Source organism: Microtus pennsylvanicus, chromosome 4 (genome assembly GCF_037038515.1).
Source record: "Microtus pennsylvanicus isolate mMicPen1 chromosome 4, mMicPen1.hap1, whole genome shotgun sequence".
In the NCBI taxonomy this organism is placed as follows: Eukaryota; Metazoa; Chordata; class Mammalia; order Rodentia; family Cricetidae; genus Microtus; species Microtus pennsylvanicus.
The window spans coordinates 46,788,204-46,805,539 of record NC_134582.1 but is presented as its reverse complement, the minus strand read 5'-3'; the positions used below and the strand labels follow the sequence as shown (position 1 = coordinate 46,805,539).

The window sequence follows — 17,336 nt, the reverse complement described above, 5'->3', positions numbered from 1 at the left end:
AGGAGCCGGGTGGTGGTGGCGCATGCCTTTAATCCCAGCACTTGGGAGGCAGAGGCAGGTGGATCTCTGTGAGTTCGAGGCCAGCCTGGTCTACAAGAGCTAGTTTCAGGACAGGAACCAAAAGCTACAGAGAAACCCTGTCTCGAAAAAAAAAAAAGAAAAGAAAAGAAAAACTAGGCCAGGAAGGGTGGTGATTTTATTATGCGTATATGTGTTGCTTTTATTGGTTAATGAATAAAGAAGCTGCTTTCAATCAATGGCTTAGCAGAATATAGCCAGGTTGGAAGATACATACATACATACATACATACATATTAAAGATGTATTTTTTTGGGGGGGGGGTTTTCGAGACAGGGTTTCTCTGTAGCTTTGGAGCCTGTCCTGGAACTAGCTCTTGTAGACCAGGCTGGTCTTGAACTCACAGAGATCCGCCTGCCTCTGCCTCCCAAGTGCTGGGATTAAAGGCCTGCGCCACCACCGCCCAGCAAAGATGTATTTTTTTGTATTTTTAATATGTATGGGTATTTTACCTGTATGTATAGCCTGTATACCACGTGCATGGAGTGCACTCTCAGGCCAGAAGGGGGCGTCAGACCTTCTGGAACTGGAGTTAAGATGCTTAGCTGCCAGAGGGGAAAAAGACCTGAGCTGCCTGCCAACTGGAAACTTGCTGGTAGGCCATGAGCCTTGTGGTAAAATATAAAATAGAAATTGTTGTAATAGGAGCGGCGGGGCTGCGTCCCCAGCACCCCGGCCGCCTGGCTAGCTTATACCCTGAAATAATTACACGGACACTGTATTCTTTTAAACACTGCTTGGCCCATTATATCTAGCCTCTTCTCAGCTAACTCTTGCACCTGGACTAGCCCATTTCCAATCATGTGTGTAGCACCCCAAGGTGCGCTTACCGGGAAGATTCTAGCCTACGTCCATCCTGGGTCGGAGCTTCATCGCGTGTGTCTGCCCGGGAGAGGGGAGCATGGCGTCTCTGAACTCACTTCCTCTTCCTCCCAGCATTTTGTTCTGTTTTCTCCACCCACCTATGTTTTAACCTATGAGGGCCAAGCAGTTTATTTATTACTTAACCAATGACCTTCCTCCATCAAGAAATGGGTTAATTTTGGGGCTGGAGAGATGGCTCAGAGGTTAAGAGAACTGTTCTGGAGGTCCTGAGTTTAATTCCCAGCAACCACATGATGGCTCACACCCATCTATAATGAGATCTGGTGACCAGAACACTATATACATAATAAATAAATTTAAAAAAGAAATGGGTTAAATTAAGATATAAGAGCTAGCCAATAAGAAGCTAGAGCTAATATGCCAAGCAAGCAGTGATTTAATTAATATAGTTTCTGTGAGAATATTTCAGGGCTGAGCAGCCAGGAACAAACAAGTGGCCTCCTACAACAGGGCGGCGTACACCTGTAATTCTAGTCCTCAGGAGTCTGAGGCAGGAGAGTACTGAGCTTGAGATGAGCCTGGGTTACTTAATGTGACCCTGTCTCAAACAAAACACAAATTACTGGTCATGGCCTACCATCCTAGCAGTCAGGGTGTGGAAGCAGACAGATTGGGAGTTTAAGTTCTTAGCTACAGCCGGGTGGTGGTGGCGCACGCCTTTAATCCCAGCACTCCAGAGGCAGAGGCAGGCGGATCTCTGTGAGTTCAAGACCAGCCTGGTCTACAAGAGCTAGTTCCAGGACAGGCTCCAAAACCACAGAGAAACCCTGTCTCGAAAAACCAAAAAAAAAAAAAAAAGTTCTTAGCTACATAGCAAGTTTAAGACCAATCTAATCTACATGAAACCTTTTCTCAAAAACAACCAGAAAGGGGAGCTGGAGAGGTGGCTCAGCAGTTAAGAGCATTGCCTGCTCTTCCAAAGGTCCTGAGTTCAATTCCCAGCAACCACATGGTGACTCACAAACATCTGTAATGAGATCTGGTGCCCTCTTCTGGCCTGCAGGCATACACACAGACAGAACATTGAATACATAATAAATAAACAAATAAATATCTTTTTTAAAAAACAAAAAACCAGAAAAATGTTTTGCAGTGATGGCACAAACCTTTAATCCCAGCACTCAGGAAACAGAGGCAGGTGGATCTCTGTGAGTTCAAGGTCAGCCTAGTCTACAGAGCAAGTTCTAGGACATCCAGGGCTACACAGAGAAACCCTATGCCTAAAAACTCAAAAGAACAAAAACAAAACAAGTAAACAAAACCCAGAGAGAAGGGGCTGGAGAGATGGCTCAGTGGTTAAGAGCACTGCCTGCTCTTCTAGAGGTCCTGAGTTCAATTCCCAGCAACCACACGGTGGCTCAAAACCATCTACTGCAGGATCTGATGTCTTCTTTGCCATAAAGGCATACATGCAAATAGAGCACTGAATGAATGAATGAAATGTCTGCCCTGCCAATGCTGAGGCAGGCATGGGCAGCCCGTAGATGACAGTTCTGTTAAACTTGTCTAAGTTGATGAGGACAACTGACCAGGTCTCTTCCTCAGGAGGACACTAGATCTATTTATAGATAGTTGTAAGCCATTATGTGGTTGTGGGGAATTGAACTCTGGACCTTTGGAAGAGCAGGCAGTGCTCTTAATCACTGAGCCATCTCTCCAGCCCAAATAAAACACTCATATATGTCAAACAAATAAATCTTTAAAAAAGAAAACAGAAAAGAATGTCTCTTTTGTTTTTGTTTTTTTGGGTTTTTTTTTGTTTTTTTTTTTTTTCGAGACAGGGTTTTTGGAGCCTGTCCTGGAACTAGCTCTTGTAGACCAGGCTGGTCTCGAACTCACAGAGATCCACCTGCCTCTGCCTCCCGAGTGCTGGGATTAAAGGCATGCGCCACCATCGCCCGGCGTCTCTTTTGTTTTTTAAAGATGTATTTATTTATTATATATACAATGTTCTCCCGACATGTATGCCTACAGGCCACAAAGCGCCAGACCTCATTACAGATGGTTGTGAGCCACCATGTGGTTGCTGGGAATTGAACTTAGGACCTTTGGAAGAGCAGTCAGTGCTCTTAACCTCTGAGCCCTTAAATCATAGTTTTATAGGTGTTTGTTTATCATAAGGTTAAAAAAAATGTGTAGTGGAGTAAGGAAGTGAGGATTTCTAATATATATTATTAAATATTGTAAAAGTTATTTATTTAAAAAAAGTTATTTATTTTGCATGTGTATTGGGGGGGTACATTCAACTGTGTGTCAGAGGACACAGGAATGAGTCAGGTCTCTTCTACCATGTGGATCCTGGTGACCAAACTCAGGTCATCAGCCTTGGCAGCAAGCACCTTACCAGATGAGCCAGCTCATCAGCCTGGGATTTCTGTTTTACTAGTTCCTCTTTAGGTCTTTGTTCTCAGCACAGAGAAAGGACAAATCTTTACAGTAAGGTGTACAGCTCATTTCCAACTTGTCTAACAGGTTTGTAGTTTATACCAGAAAGACCCCTCTTACCCTTGAAAAAAAAAAGGTAGATGTACCAGCTACCCTCAGCCGATGTTTATATATCTATACACTTTATTAAAATGGTGTGGCTGGGCAGTGGTGACCCAAGCCTTTATTTTTTTTGTTTTGGTTTGGTTGGGGTTTTTTTTTTTTTCAAGACAGTTTCTCTGTAACTTTGGAGCCTGTCCTGGAACTAGCTCTTGTAGACCAGGCTGTCCTCGAACTCACAGAGATCCGCCTGCCTCTGCCTCCCTTGTGCTGGGATTTGCCTTTAATCCCTGTGAGTTCGAGGCCAGCCTGGTCTATATAGTGAGTTCCAGGACAGCCAGGGCTACATAGAGAGACCCTGTCTCAAAACAAGAACAACAATAATAGATGGCCTGACAAATAAAGGTTTTTACTGTGCAAGCCTGGCAACCTGAGTTTGCTCCCAGGAATCAACATAAAGGTGAAAAGAACCAGCTCCACAAAGCTGACCTCTGACCTCCACACACCTGCATGACACAAGGGCCCCCATATACACCATGCATATACACATACACAGTCACACAATAAATAAAAAATTAAAATAAATTTAGAAAAGTAGTTTAGTGCTTAACATTTTAGAAATAAATGTGGTAAAGCAAAACATGGACAAACAGGGCTGTTAGGCTACAGTGATCTAGGGGCATTATATCCAGGATATTATGTAGGATGTGCGATCAGAGTGCTTGATATTTTACGTTTAACAAGGAAAGAGCAGAGGGCCTTGGCTTCAGGAAATGAGAGCAGGAGCATGGGCAGGTCCTAGGGAGGGAGTAACTGGAATCTGCAGGAGGAGGCGTGGGCAGGGCGTGCAGGAGGCACTCAAGGAAGTGGCTAGGAGGAAGATCAAGGTGCTCTCAGAGTTGAAGACTGGCCCTGGGAAGCCTAGACGTTTCTGTAAGGACAGGCGTGGGAAAGAATAGTGAGGCTGTGTGCAGAGGGTGTGTGCCTAGAGCACGCAGACGTGGCAGCTCCGGGTAGGGGCTGAGCGAGGCAGTGAGCTCTCTTCCTTTGCCCAGCTGGTATCCAGTCCCAAGGGAACTCTGCTCCAGCCCCGGACAATGCACCAGGTAGACTCTGCTCGCCCCTTCCTGCCCACCTGGCCTGATTCCCTATGGGGCCCCACACCTTTCCCAACCTCAGCTTCCTTCTCCCTTTCTACACCTGGGGTTGTGCCCCTGTGGGGAGGCCCATAACAACCCCCCAGGCCCCCACTCAGCTCTGCATGGATAGCAGTATTGAGTTGGAATTTAGGGACATTGTGACTGAGGGACTAAAGGAAATAGTTTTGTCTGATCTCATAGCTCCAACTGTCCAGAGAGTGGGCCAGGCTGAAGGCTCAGAGTTAGAGAGACCCCCAATTCCCAGTGTACAGTAGAATGACAACTGGAGGGGGAGGCCACTTCAATAACTCTGGACTTCTCATCCTTTACTGAGATCCCCTGTCCCTACTCAACATCCAGCAGGGTTGGGACACACTAGTGACATGGGTTATGTCCTCAGCAAGGAGACATAATGATAGAAAAACCCAGAGATCCTGGCAAGGGTAGATGACTGGTGCAGGATGTCAACCCATCCTGGGCATAGCCAGAAATCTACACCCAACTCCAGTCCTATCTAGGCCCCTTGAACTTGGCCCCAAGCCCTAGGGGAAAGGGGACATACATATGGGATGTAAGTATGGGCACACATCCCACCTCAGACCAAGTTTCTGGGGCTCATGTCCCCTCCTCCTATCCCTGCTCAGGGTAGCGCCTTTCTGCTCCTCAGTGACTTAGAACAGGAGAGCCCGTGAGACTGGACAACTCCCTTTCTCCAGGACATCTCAAGGCAGCTGCTGCTCACTGCTCACTGCCCACTGCCCGGGATGTGGGGCAGCAGCCCAAAGAGTACTCAGATTTCGAGCACAACCCAGGATGTATTTGTGACTCTTTTTTTTTTTTTGATTGTTTGTTGTTTTTTTTTTTTTCGAGACAGGGTTTCTCTGTGGCTTTGGAGCCTGTCCTGGAACTAGCTCTGTAGACCAGGCTGGTCTCGAACTCACAGAGATCCGCCTACCTCTGCCTCCCGAGTGCTGGGATTAATGTATTTGTGACTCTTGCTGGAGACCTGGGAAGAGGAAGCAGTGATGGGAAACTTTGGAGACAAACTGTATTTACTATGCCAGACTATAATAAAGCCTCTCCCTCCGCCTTTCCTGAGTGACTTTACACAATCTTTCAGGGGTGGCTGTTTTTCTGTTACTGTCTATTTCTCTGCCTCCCACCCCCACTCCTGTAGCTCCCCAGGTCTTTGTCTTTCAGTTTATTGTTCTTTTTTTTTTATTTATTTAATTTTACTTTGTGCACATAGGTGTTTTGCCATGGGTGCTGGGTCACCGGGAACTGGAGTTACAGACAGTTGTGAGCTGCCATGTGGGTGCTGGGAATTGAACCCAGGTACTCTGGAAGAACAGCCAGTGTTCTTAACCATTGAGCCATCTCTCCAGCCCTCAGTTTATTGTTCTTATGAGTGTGTGTGATTACACACACACACACACACATTTTCTGTTTCTCAGATCCCTCCTCTCCTTTGACTTTTTCTGTATGTTCATACCCACACCAACCTCTGTCATCTCTCCTCTTCCCCCAGGATGGCCACTATCCGCAGCCTTCTCCACCTGTGAATGGGTCATTGGAACAGGAGCCTCAAAGGCGGCTCCCCGAGATGCTAGGTGAGGTCTGGGAAGCACCGCGAGGGGACGGGCTGCCCCTTGTCGCTGCAATCATCGCTGCCTTTGTCCTCTTGGCGATCTGCATTGTGTTGGCGGTTCACTTTGGGCCCACATTGCACCAGGGCCATGTCACTCTCCTCACAGAGCCACCGGCTCGAAAGCCAGAGAATGGCATTTACCTCATCCACTGGCGGCTGCTGGACCTACAGGACAATCACAGAGAAACCCAGCCGGGACTTCCTATCCCTCACTCTGGCTCTGCCCTAGATGGACACAGACTGAGCGTTGATGAAGTCACATATCTGTAGGAGGGTCATTTGGAGTTGGCCTGACTCGTCTCAGAACAAGAAACTGGACTGAAAGTGAATTGGAACCTGGGTGTTGGACTACAGACAGTCCTCTGGACTCAGCGAGAGCAACCCTCAGATATTTAATGAGAAAGCTCCATGGTGACAAGAGAAATAAAAGCCACCTGAGGACCTTGCCCACAGACATGGTGCCAAGATCACCCTTACAAGGTTCCCCTCAGGGATCTCCAGATCTTCCTCGGAGTTCCTGTTCCCTCCCTATACTTCTGATCTCCATCCCCTTTGGAATAAAGAGAAGGTTCCATCCCTGCGCAGGGATATCAGGTCTACAGAGAAGGCCCTGCCTCTACACACTGCTGATCCAAGGAGAACTCAGGCGAGAACTGTGCCGTGTCTTCTCTGAGACACTGGGTGCCGGGAAAGGAGGCTTGTGGATGATACCCAAAGCCCCTGGAATTCTTAATCTCCACTTAGATTCCAAGATTGGCCTTCGTTTGTCTCCCAAATCTGCCTTGCCATCCTAGGATGTGATGGGGGAGTTTGGGGGCTCTTATTACCTCTTACTTTTTGAATGAGTGTGGGCTTGTTGGAATAAGCCTAAAATGTATTACAAATCACTTCCGGATCCAGAAAATTCCAGCTAGCAGGAAACCAGGAAAAGAAGAGGAACTCTGTGGAACTTGTTTGGGTCTATCCCGGCAGGGAATTAGTCAGAAAAATATAAACTGGGGCCCGGGAAATCAAGTCGGGCCTCCTGGTGGCTCTCTGGAAAGGCGCCCCTTTCTCTGGTACCTCCACACCTCACTCATATGCAGTCAGAAACATGCAGACGTAAACCATATAAACTGGGCGTGGTGGTACAGTCTTTTAATCCTCGTACTTGAGTGATGGAGACAGGAGGATTAGAAGTTCAGGATCATTCTCAATGACACAGCAAGTTTGAGGAACACGCTGTTTATTAAGAAAAGGGGGAGGGGTTAGTTGTGGTGGTGCATGACTTTAATCCCAGTACTCAGGAGGCAGAGGCAGATGCATCTCTGAATTCAAGACCAATTGATCATATACAGTGAGTTCAAGGCCAGCCTGGGCCACACAGAGAAATTCTGTCTAAAAAAAAAAACACCACGGTGAACACACAGGTACCAAGCAATGACGTCAGGATTTGAACTTGAGCTTTACCAGCTCCACAGTCTAGGAACCATCCTGGGGACTGGTAAATTGAACACAGTCAAGGTGGGGAGGCCCTTGATTCTGGGCTGGTTTCTGGAGAAGGAACATTGGCTATGATGCAGGCTCCTCAGTGTTGGGGACAAGATGACTGTGACGGTCAGGAAGAGAAGGGACTACCCCCCAGTTGATTCCCCTGGCTCTGCTATCGTCAGAGTGACTGGTTTCCTCTGACGTGTGTGTGTGTGTGTGTGTGTGTGTGTGTGTGTGTGTGTGCATGTGTATGACTTCTCTAAAGTGACATTTCAGAAACATATGAGGGCTGAGGGCATAGCTCAGTGGTAGAGGGTTTGCCTGTGTGAACAAGCCCACAACCCTTGATTCTCGGTTTTGGAGAAAACACATACACATAAAACAAAGAGAAAGAAATACAAAGTGGCACCTTGAGCCGGGGTGAAGGAAACGAAGGTAGAGGGAGGCTGCATGTAAAGCCTAGGTGGAACGGGTAGGTGGACTATCTGCCCTCCCACATGGGGTGGCAGTGCCACCAAAGGTGGGCTCGGTGACATGTCCTCCAGTGTCCCCAGGGAACATATTCTTCCTCCCTGATCCTCTCACAACTCTCACTAGACAACGTCTGGTCAGTGGCCTCCGCTTCTCCGAATGGTCCCTTCCCCGAGACACAGCTGTGTACCACCGGTGGCATCCGTGTGCTAGCGCCACTCAGCCCTGGCTCCGGAGGCAAGGACACTGAAAGCAAAGGTGGGGTGTGCCCTCGTGTGCCTGGTGGGCTCCATCTGGGTTGAAATGACAACTATCTCCTGCTCCCCTGTAGCAGGATAAGGAAGAGTGCAGGAAGTGTGTTGTATACACAGCCAGACACGGACGATGCGTGCCAGGTCCGTACAGCAGTCACAGCCTAGCTGCAGAAAGATGTAATCTGAGCGGTGTCTTTAAGAGGACCACATACAAGGAACATGATGTAAAGAGACCACAGAGAGTAAGTTCTTCAGTGTCACACAAATACCAGTGCTAGGGGCAAGGGGAAGAGGCTCCTCCAAAACCCTGAGAATAGATATGCTTACTGAGGAGGTGGCCTGGCAGGACAGCCCACTGTGACTACATACAGCGAACAGAACGCATGTTCCTAATGCGCCTTCCTCCCTCCCTCCATTCACCTGCTGAAGCTCCCATTGAACACACATGACCAGAAGCTGGTCTGCTGGTCCCATCCAGACAGGACAACAAGGACCAGAGAATGCTAGAGCATCGATGGTGGCAAATACTTGACCTATCTTAGTTTTACCTGGCAATTGACCCCAAGTTTCTACATGGTTAGTCCTCACAAGAACCCTAGGATCCCATTCCATAGGGGAGTAGGCTCAGGCTCAGAGGCATACAATGGCTCACCCAGGAATGTGGGACTCGTCGGGAGATGTGAGATCTCTGTGACTCACCCCCTCAGTCACTGAGGGAAGCCCCCTCAGTCACCCACTCAGTCACGGACAGAAGCCCCAGTCAGGATGCTGAAGGATCACCAGCAGCTCAGACAAGGCTGCCTCATGCCTCAGATGAGGTCTGTGCGGAGTGGGAGCGGCTGCTCCATGTCACTGATGAGGAGTCTCGGCTCTTGGGACAGCACAGAGGAGTGAGAATGGGACACCACTGAGGTCTGGAGGTCATTCATGGCCACTTCCTCCCGCTCTTCCTGACGAATGTGCCGGAGAACCTCCTGAGACAGGGAGAAGCTGTCTCCCTCCTGAGGCTCTGGAACAGGGATATAGAGTGGGGGTTAGGTGAGGACCTTACACACTCCCAACAAGGATGCATGCACCCTTAGGGACTGTTGGGGCAAGCCTTCAGCCTCAGCCCCCTTCCCTCTACCCATCTACCCCACAGCCTGATGGGGGGCAGAGCTTAGCTAGAAGTAGTTGTAGGTCATGGAAGCCCACCCTCCTGCTTCTAGAGATGATGCTCAGAAAAGGCAAAGACCTGTCTAAAGGCCACAGCGTCAAGGCTGGCCACATTCAGGTGGCGAGAAGACATCTACCAGAGGAGGCAAGAGCATGGCATGACCCCTTTGACCACATGGCAAAGCCCAGAAAACTCTGCCTCCTTGTTCTCTGGCCCTCTGTGAGATACTGGGGTTCCTGATTTCTGCCCTCCAACCCTGGCAGTGTCTCACCTTTGTAGACAATGAGACGGCAGTTGTTTTTAGATTCAGGGACATCAGCCAGGATGTCTTCAAGTGTCCGGCAGAAGAGTTTGGCCTGCTCAAGCCGATCTTCCCTACTAAAGCCAGCTTTCCCATCCTGTGACATGGCAAACAAGGTCTGCAAGGGAGTGGCGTACTCCAGGATACAGGCGCCTACCTGGAGGAGGTGAGAACAAGATTAGACGAGCCAGGACCCTGACAGATGAATTGTGGACCTGGCGCCATAGGCTATGGCCCTACTCCCTCAGTCTACAGAACGAGTCCTAGGACATGATTGCCCTAGCTTAAGGCCCAGGCTGCCCTAAACACCCTTCACATACCCTTCACAGAGCCTTCCCCATGATCCTAGAGCATGGTATCCTGGATGAAAATGGAGTCTGGGGGAGCGCTCTGGGGGTTTGCTTCCCCACACCCACACCCAATTCTTCAAATGCTCTCACAACCTTCATTACTGTATCTCTGAGCCTCACTTTCCTCCACTGTAGAAGTAGCGATCACACCAGCCCCAGCCCCACAGGTTGGTGGTTTAGAGGTGGCCATCGGTGCACATACACTAGCTTCTGGTATATGGTAAATGCTCTGTGAATGTTACTTCTCAGTGTAGTTCATAACTGAATCTCGCCTTGTCCTGGGACCAGCTGTGCAGCCAGGCTCAAAAAAGAGTAATGAGCTCTTACCAGCGTGTGGCTAAGGATCCAGGATCCTAGGGAAATGAGCCTTTTCCCCAAGCCCAGTTCTGTACACTTACTGGCTGCCCATTCTCTAGAAGCTCATAGACACTGTTGGAATAAACCCGATTCTTGATGCCAGCACGGTCTATGCTTTGCTGGGGCAGTTTATCTCGGAAGCGAATGTTGGGGTCAGCCACACTCAAGTCATCGGGCACCCCACAGTCCAATGGGAAGAGAACATACAGCCTTCGGCTCCCTGCTCCCCGTAGCATGTTGTTGTGTTGCTGATTGAACATTCGGATCCTGGCCTGGAGCCCTGCAGTAGGGAAGGCCAAGAAATCAACTCATTAGCTTTAATAAAGGAAAACTTTTAATTAAATATATAAATTTTAGTTCTTTTTTTAAAAAAATATTTATTTATTTATTATGTATACAATATTCTTTCTGCATGTATGCCTGAAGGCCAGAAGAGGGCACCAGACCTCATTACAGATGGTTATGAGCCACCATGTGGTTGCTGGGAATTGAACTCAGGACCTTTGGAAGAGCAAGCAATGCTCTTAACCACTGAGCCATCTCTCCAGGCCCTTAAATATATAAATTTTAAAGAAAACAATATTAAAATGAAATCTAAATGATAATCATCCCATATAGTATATGAGCTTAAAGAGAAAAGGAACATGAGGGGATCTAGCATGTTATAAATACTTTTTATGGGGCTGGAGAGTTAGCTCAGAAGTTAACCCGTACTTGCTGCACTTCTAAAGGGGCTGAGCTCATGGCTGTTTAACCATCTGTCTCTCCAGTTCCAAGGGATCCAGTGCCCTTTTCTGGCCCCTTCAGGCACCAGGCACTTACATGGTACACTGACATACATGCAGCAAAACACCTACACAAGTAAATTTTAAAAAACAAAAAAGTGCCAGGTAGTGGTGGTGCACACCTTTAATCCCGGCACTCAGGAGTCAGAGGCAGGTGGATCTCCATGAGTTCGAGGCCAGCCTGGTCTACAAGAGCTAGTTCCAGGACAGCTAGAACTGTGACACAGAAAAACCTGTATTGGAACACACACACCCCCCCCAAAAAAAAAGAAAGAAAGAAAAAGAAAAACAAAAGGAAAGCCAAGTCTGATGGCACATGTCTGTAATCTCAGTTAAGAGGTTCAAGGCCCGCCTGGCCTACATATGGGTTCCAGGCCAGCCAGGGTTACGTAGCGAATTTCTGTTTCAAAAGACAAAGGAAGGGGGCTGGAGAGATGGCTCAGAGGTTAAGAGCACTGACTGCTCTTCCAGAGGTCCTGAGTTCAATTCGCAGCAACCACATGGTGGCTCACAACCATCTGTACTGAGATCTGGCGCCCTCCTCTGGTGTGCGGGCATACATCGAGGCAGAATGTTGTGTACATAATAAATGAATAAATCTTTAAAAAAAAAAAAACAAAAGACAAAGGAAGAAAGAAGAAGGGAATCATGCAAAGAAAGTCGTCTGTAGTGGCACACACCTGTAGTCCTAGCCCTTAGAGGATTAAGGCAGGAGGAGAATTGCCAGTCGAAGGACTGCCTGACTACACAGTGTACCTGAAGCACATAGCACACATAATTCATGCAGGCACACATTCACAGATGTAAGTTACAAAGAAATATTTGTTGGATGGTGGTGGTGCACGCCTTAAACCCTAGCACTTGGGAGGCAGAGGCAGGGGCATCTTTGAGTTTGAGCCCAGCTTGGTCTACAAAGTGAGTTCCAGGACATCCAGGACTACACAGAGAAACCCTGTCTGGAAAGTAACTCACTAACTAAATAAATCTTTTTAAAAAGACTGGGGAAATGGCTCAGCAGGTAATGCTGCAAAGGCTGACACAGTGAATTTGATCCCCAGAACCATGTAAAAGGCGAGAATGTCTGTCTGTAATCCCAGCACTGCAATCGAGAAATCGGAGGCCATGACAGGACTGTGCAGCAGTAGAAACAAGACAGACCTTGCCTCTGCCTCAAGACCGTGGAAAGAGAGAACAGACTCCACGTGTTGTCCTCTGACCTCTGTGCCCACATAAATAAAATATATTTTTAAAGACTTATTTATTTATTATATATAGTATTCTGCCTGCATGTGTACCTGCAGGCCAGAAGAGGGTACCAGATCTCATCACAGATGGTTGTGAGCCACCATGTGGATGCTGGGAATTGAACTCAGGACCTTCGGAAGAACAGTCAGTGCTCTTAACCTCTGAGCCAACTCTCCAGCCATAAATAAAATATTTTAAGGAGGGGCCGGGCGGTGGTGGCAGCGCACGCCTTTAATCCCAGCACTCGGGAGGCAGAGGCAGAAGGATCTCTGTGAGTTCGAGACCAGCCTGGTCTACAAGAGCTAGTTCCAAGACAGGCTCCAAAACCACAGAGAAACCCTGTCTCGAAAAACCTATATATATATATATATTAAGGGAAGAAGAAGAAAACAAGCAACCTTAGATGATCTTGGGCAAAACCTTGATTATCTTTTATCACAATCTTTACTGTGAACCAGGCATAATAAGGATACCCTTGGGTATGTAGCTCAGAGGTATAGTTGGAGTTTTCTTTGGGCTGCCAGCTCACCAAAAAAAATGACACAGAGACTTCTTATTAATTATGGAAGTTCGGCCTTTAGCTTAGGCTTGTCATCCCCAACCGTCTCTTATAACTTAAATCAACCCATTTATGTTAATCTACATTCTATCACATGGCCAGAAGTAAGACAGTCTATCTCTGCCCCCAAGTCCTTCCCGTCTCTCCTGTTGGGATTCAAGCATGATGCTGGTCTGCCCCCTGTCACCTGGCAGGATGCACTCAGGTAGTATCCCGGCCAGCCCAGAGCACTATGCCTGCTACATCACTATGCAGTCTGTACATCACTACATAATAATCTGCGCACATATGCTCCATCCAGTCTCGGTCTCTTTCCTGCTGCTCTTCTGAAAAGGCAGGCAGGTCTTTGCACCGCCTATTTCTGTCTCTGTCTCTCTCTGCCTGTCTCTTTGTCTTTCTCTCTTTCTGCCTCTCTGTTCTCTTCCATAGCTCCTATCCCCAGAGCTGGTCTCCCTCTCCCCTCCCCCTTTTCCATTCCCTTTCTCTCAACAAAACCCTTCCACATGAGCATTGCTTCCATGACATGCCTGTCTCTCACCCGCCTTGGGCTCTCACCTGCCGTGGGACTCCTTGAACCCACCAAGGTCCTCTTGCACCATATCCGAACATCTCCTGCCTAGCTATTGGCTGTTCAGCTTTTTATTACACCAACCACAGCAATATATCTTCACAGTGTACACATATCCCACTGCTTACTAGGACTGCTTACTAGGCATGTGTAAAGCCCCATATTCAATCCTCAAGACAACAAATTAATTACAAAACAACAGCAATAACAAGCCAAGTACAGTGGCTCACACCTGTAATCCCAGGGTTTGGATATAGATGCAGGATAATCAGAAATTCAAGGTCATTCTCAAATACATAGGGTGTTTTTCTGTTTGGTTGTGTGGGGTTTTTTGTTTTTGTTTTTTGTTTTGCTTTTGCTTTTGCTTTTTTTTTTTTGAGACAAGTTTTTTGAGACAAGTCCTGGCTTTCCTGGAAGTCCTTTTGTAGGTCAGGCTAGCCTCGAACTCACAGAGATTGTCTGCCTCCCAAGTGCTGGAATTAAAAGCATGCGCTGCCACTGTTCAGCTCAGTACATAGGGTGTTTTAAGCACCCAAGACTTTAAAACATTTGTATCAAAGATCACACTAAAATTTTTAACAGTCTTCATATGGAATAATTTAATTATTTGGTAGACATGGAAATCCTTCAAAAAGCATAGCAAAAACCGTGTATCTTGTCTAAGAATGAAGATGCAGGTGGCCTACCTGGCAAGATGAGCCGCAGGTACCCAATGTAGTATGACCAGGCCAGCCCATGGGCAACATTGAAGTTTCCTTTTTCACAGATGGCAGAAATTTCTGCTGGGGCAAGGCTCTGTAGACAGTGGGAGGGACCTGAGGGACTTCCAAAAGGGACAGGACAGCCAGAGCCCTTCTCTTGCAGGAAGCTTTCCCAGTCTCGCTGCTGCTGTTAAACCCATGATCCCAAGCCCCCTAGCTCTACACCCGGCTCTTTAGCATTAAACTAGTCTCCTCCCCAGGGCTGAGCTCAACATTAGTCACAGTCCCATCTACCCCCATCACCCACCTCTTCCATGCCCTCCCTACCTGGAGGCCCAGAAGGATGTTGATGGACTGTGAGAGGGCCAGCAAGGGGAGCATCCAACTGAGACTCAGGCCAGCATTTTTTGGGAAATAATAGTAGCAGAAATAGAAGGACAGCACCAGCAGGGCCGTACGGCGGATGGGGCAGCCCAGACAAGCGCGCACAGCCTTCCTGTAGTTGCTCTGATACCTGCGGGAGCAGCCCAGCCTCAGACCCCAGCCCAGCTCAGCCAGTGAGGTTCAGGGAAGGCCGAGGTTAGGAGTGAAGGGTGTGACACTTGTTGGGCACCCAGTCTCTGTGGGGACTGCAGAGAGTCACCTGGAGTGGACATGGCGCAGCTCTTCAGTCAGACAGCAGGCCTCTTTCAACAGTCGTCCAAGCTGCAGGGAGGCCAGGTGGAGTACCAGGTAATGGAGAATGTGATCCGGTGAGTCACCGAGCCCCCAAAGGATCACCAGGCTGGTCACCAGCAAGACCAAGGCTGCCTGCTTGGACCGGTTACCTCTGGGACGTGGGATGGATGGATGCAGACTGGAATATGGCATCTGCGGGCATTAAGACATCCACAGCTGAGCAGGGCAGTGGTAGCCCACGCCTTTAATCCCAGTACTCAGGAGGCAGAGGCAGGTGGATCTTTGTGAGTTCAAGGCCAGCCTGGTCTACAAGAGAGCTAGTTCCAGGACAGGCACCAAAGCTACAGAGAAACCTTGTCTCAATAAATAAATAAATAAGATCCACAGCTATGTTTCTGGTCCCCTCCCGCCCTTCACAGACTAAGATCCTGACTGGTCACCTCCCTGGGACTCCCATCCCTTGTTGCCTGGCATTACTATAGGCTGCTCTTAGAGACCCCTCTAGGAGATGTCCTGGGCTTATAGCATTCCACAGAACCTGTCTAAGAGAGGTATACTGTAAACAGAACCCATGCATGCGTGCCTTACTGGGCCCACTGGTGTGATAAGAAAGAAAGGAACCACCCAAGACCTAGATTTTTTTTTTTTTTTTGGTTTTTCGAGGCAGGGTTTCTATGTGGTTTTTGGAGCCTGTCCTGGAACTAGCTCTTGTAGACCAGGCTGGTCTCGAACTCACAGAGATCCGCCTGCCTCTGCCTCCCGAGTGCTGGGATTAAAGGCGTGCACCACCACCGCCCGGCTCAAGACCTAGATCTTAAAGTGGCCTATGTGAACCACCCACCCAGGGTTGCTCCAGCCATGGAGAGCCAGAACAGTACTGCGCCATTTCTAATCCTACCTTCGGGGCCTCCTAGAGTGAGGTATTCCTGGAGCAGGAGAGGCAGGCAAGAGACATACAGTAGCTATCGGCAAGTGGCCTCTTGAAGTGTAGACTAAAAATGAGATATTAAAAACAACTGCAGCTTCCTCAATACAACTGCAGCACTGCCCCTTATCAGGTGACAGTTTTGGGTACTCTGGGGAGAAGTGTATTTCCTGCCAAAGCACCCCCACCCCCACCCCTGCCAGCCTTGATAAACCAGTCTGAGGAGAGGAGAGGGAGTGAGGCTTGAAATATCCTCTCCAGTGCCCTTTCCAAAGCCCAAACATAGGGTGGGAAAGCCACTTACCAGCAGCCACAGCCCTGCACTCTGGGTTCCTTTCAAGCTCCCAGGATGTGACACACTCCAGGGGACACCTTGCAGGACTCCACACAAGGACCAACGTGACCAGCACCACAGGATTCCAGCTGCTCATAAAGCCTCTACTGCTAATGCCTGGGGTACCGGAGGGGAGGACTGGGGCCCGAGAGGTTGAGAGAATAGGATAAACAACACATGCTACTTCCTGAAACCACTCTGAGCAGAGTTTGGTGGAAGAAGCCTGGAAGAGGAGGGGTGTTCGGGGAAAGGACCACGCCTATAACTTAGCTCAGAATGGCAGGCTGTGCGAATATCTGAACTCTATATCCTGAATCCTGTTTTGCTCAGTCCCCCCAGACTCCCCAGGCAGGTGGCTCTAATTCTCTCCTTGTTTTTTGTTTGTTTTTACAACTATAGCTATTTATTTATTTATTGTTGGGGTACTAAAATAAATTATCTGCTCTTTCCTTTAACCGTGTGCATACCAGGGATCCAGCACATCCTTAGGCTTAGCAGTAAGCCCCTCTTCCCTGCAAGCCATTGGGCCAGCTCTTTATTCTTCTAGTACGTGAGGGTGATCTGAATTCAAAGAGGTACACTAACTTTACCAAAGTGAGTGAGACCTTGAAGCCCGTGAGGTGCTCAGAAGCTGTTGGCTCTGTGCCTTGTTTTAGAAGCAGATGGGAAATGCCGGGACTGTGGCTCCTGTGGTTTCCCTGGCACAGGGAGAATCTGGTTGCTGCCGCCCCCGCCCCTGGGCAGGAAGAAAGTCCGCTCCTGAACTCCACCCGCATCACAAGCAGACACAGAAAAAGGCAGACATTCAAAGATGCCCCTTGCCTCCCAGGAACATTTTGGCTTCCTGGAAAGTCTCTTGAGTTTTTTTTTTAAACAAGTTCCTTAAAGTGCAGGGAACTCCCTAACCACTTTCCCTTCCCACCGCTGGATCACATAAAGGGGTAGATG

The 17,336-nt window shown here is 48.4% G+C and overlaps 2 protein-coding genes across 3 annotated transcripts; one reads left to right on the top strand and one right to left on the bottom strand.

Moving 5' to 3' along the window:
* The first annotated feature begins 4,416 nt into the window (after window positions 1-4,416).
* Window positions 4,417-6,562, top strand: Smim33 (small integral membrane protein 33). Its single transcript, XM_075968942.1, has 2 exons — window positions 4,417-4,553; window positions 6,115-6,562. Exons 1-2 carry the CDS (start codon window positions 4,545-4,547, stop codon window positions 6,502-6,504), a joined length of 399 nt encoding a protein of 132 aa, XP_075825057.1. The 5' UTR covers window positions 4,417-4,544; the 3' UTR covers window positions 6,505-6,562.
* An 880-nt stretch (window positions 6,563-7,442) lies between these two features.
* Sting1 (stimulator of interferon response cGAMP interactor 1) lies at window positions 7,443-16,599 on the bottom strand. Of its 2 annotated transcripts, XM_075968940.1 has the most exons (8): window positions 16,359-16,599; window positions 16,028-16,121; window positions 15,095-15,321; window positions 14,779-14,965; window positions 14,437-14,545; window positions 10,635-10,873; window positions 9,857-10,043; window positions 7,443-9,438 (listed from the first exon to the last, which is right to left on the bottom strand). In XM_075968940.1, the coding sequence occupies exons 3-8, from the start codon at window positions 15,319-15,321 to the stop codon at window positions 9,239-9,241; spliced, it is 1,149 nt and encodes a 382-aa protein (XP_075825055.1). In that variant the 5' UTR covers window positions 16,028-16,121; window positions 16,359-16,599; the 3' UTR covers window positions 7,443-9,238. The 2 variants fall into 2 exon arrangements, with proteins under 2 accessions (XP_075825055.1, XP_075825056.1); XM_075968941.1 differs by lacking the exon at window positions 16,028-16,121 and having other exon boundaries at window positions 16,359-16,528.
* Window positions 16,600-17,336: the final 737 nt, after the last annotated feature.

Bases quoted from the DNA above. Each gene is read 5' to 3' on its own strand.
- Sting1 (XM_075968940.1), bottom strand. From the start codon at position 15,321: ATGCCATATTCCAGTCTGCATCCATCCATCCCACGTCCCAGAGGTAAC. The intron at 14,546-14,778 runs GTAGGGAGGGCA...CACTGTCTACAG, and splicing joins ACATCCTTCTGGGCCTCCAG to AGCCTTGCCCCAGCAGAAAT. The intron at 9,439-9,856 runs GTGAGACACTGC...TCCCTGTTCCAG, and splicing joins CCGTCTCATTGTCTACAAAG to AGCCTCAGGAGGGAGACAGC.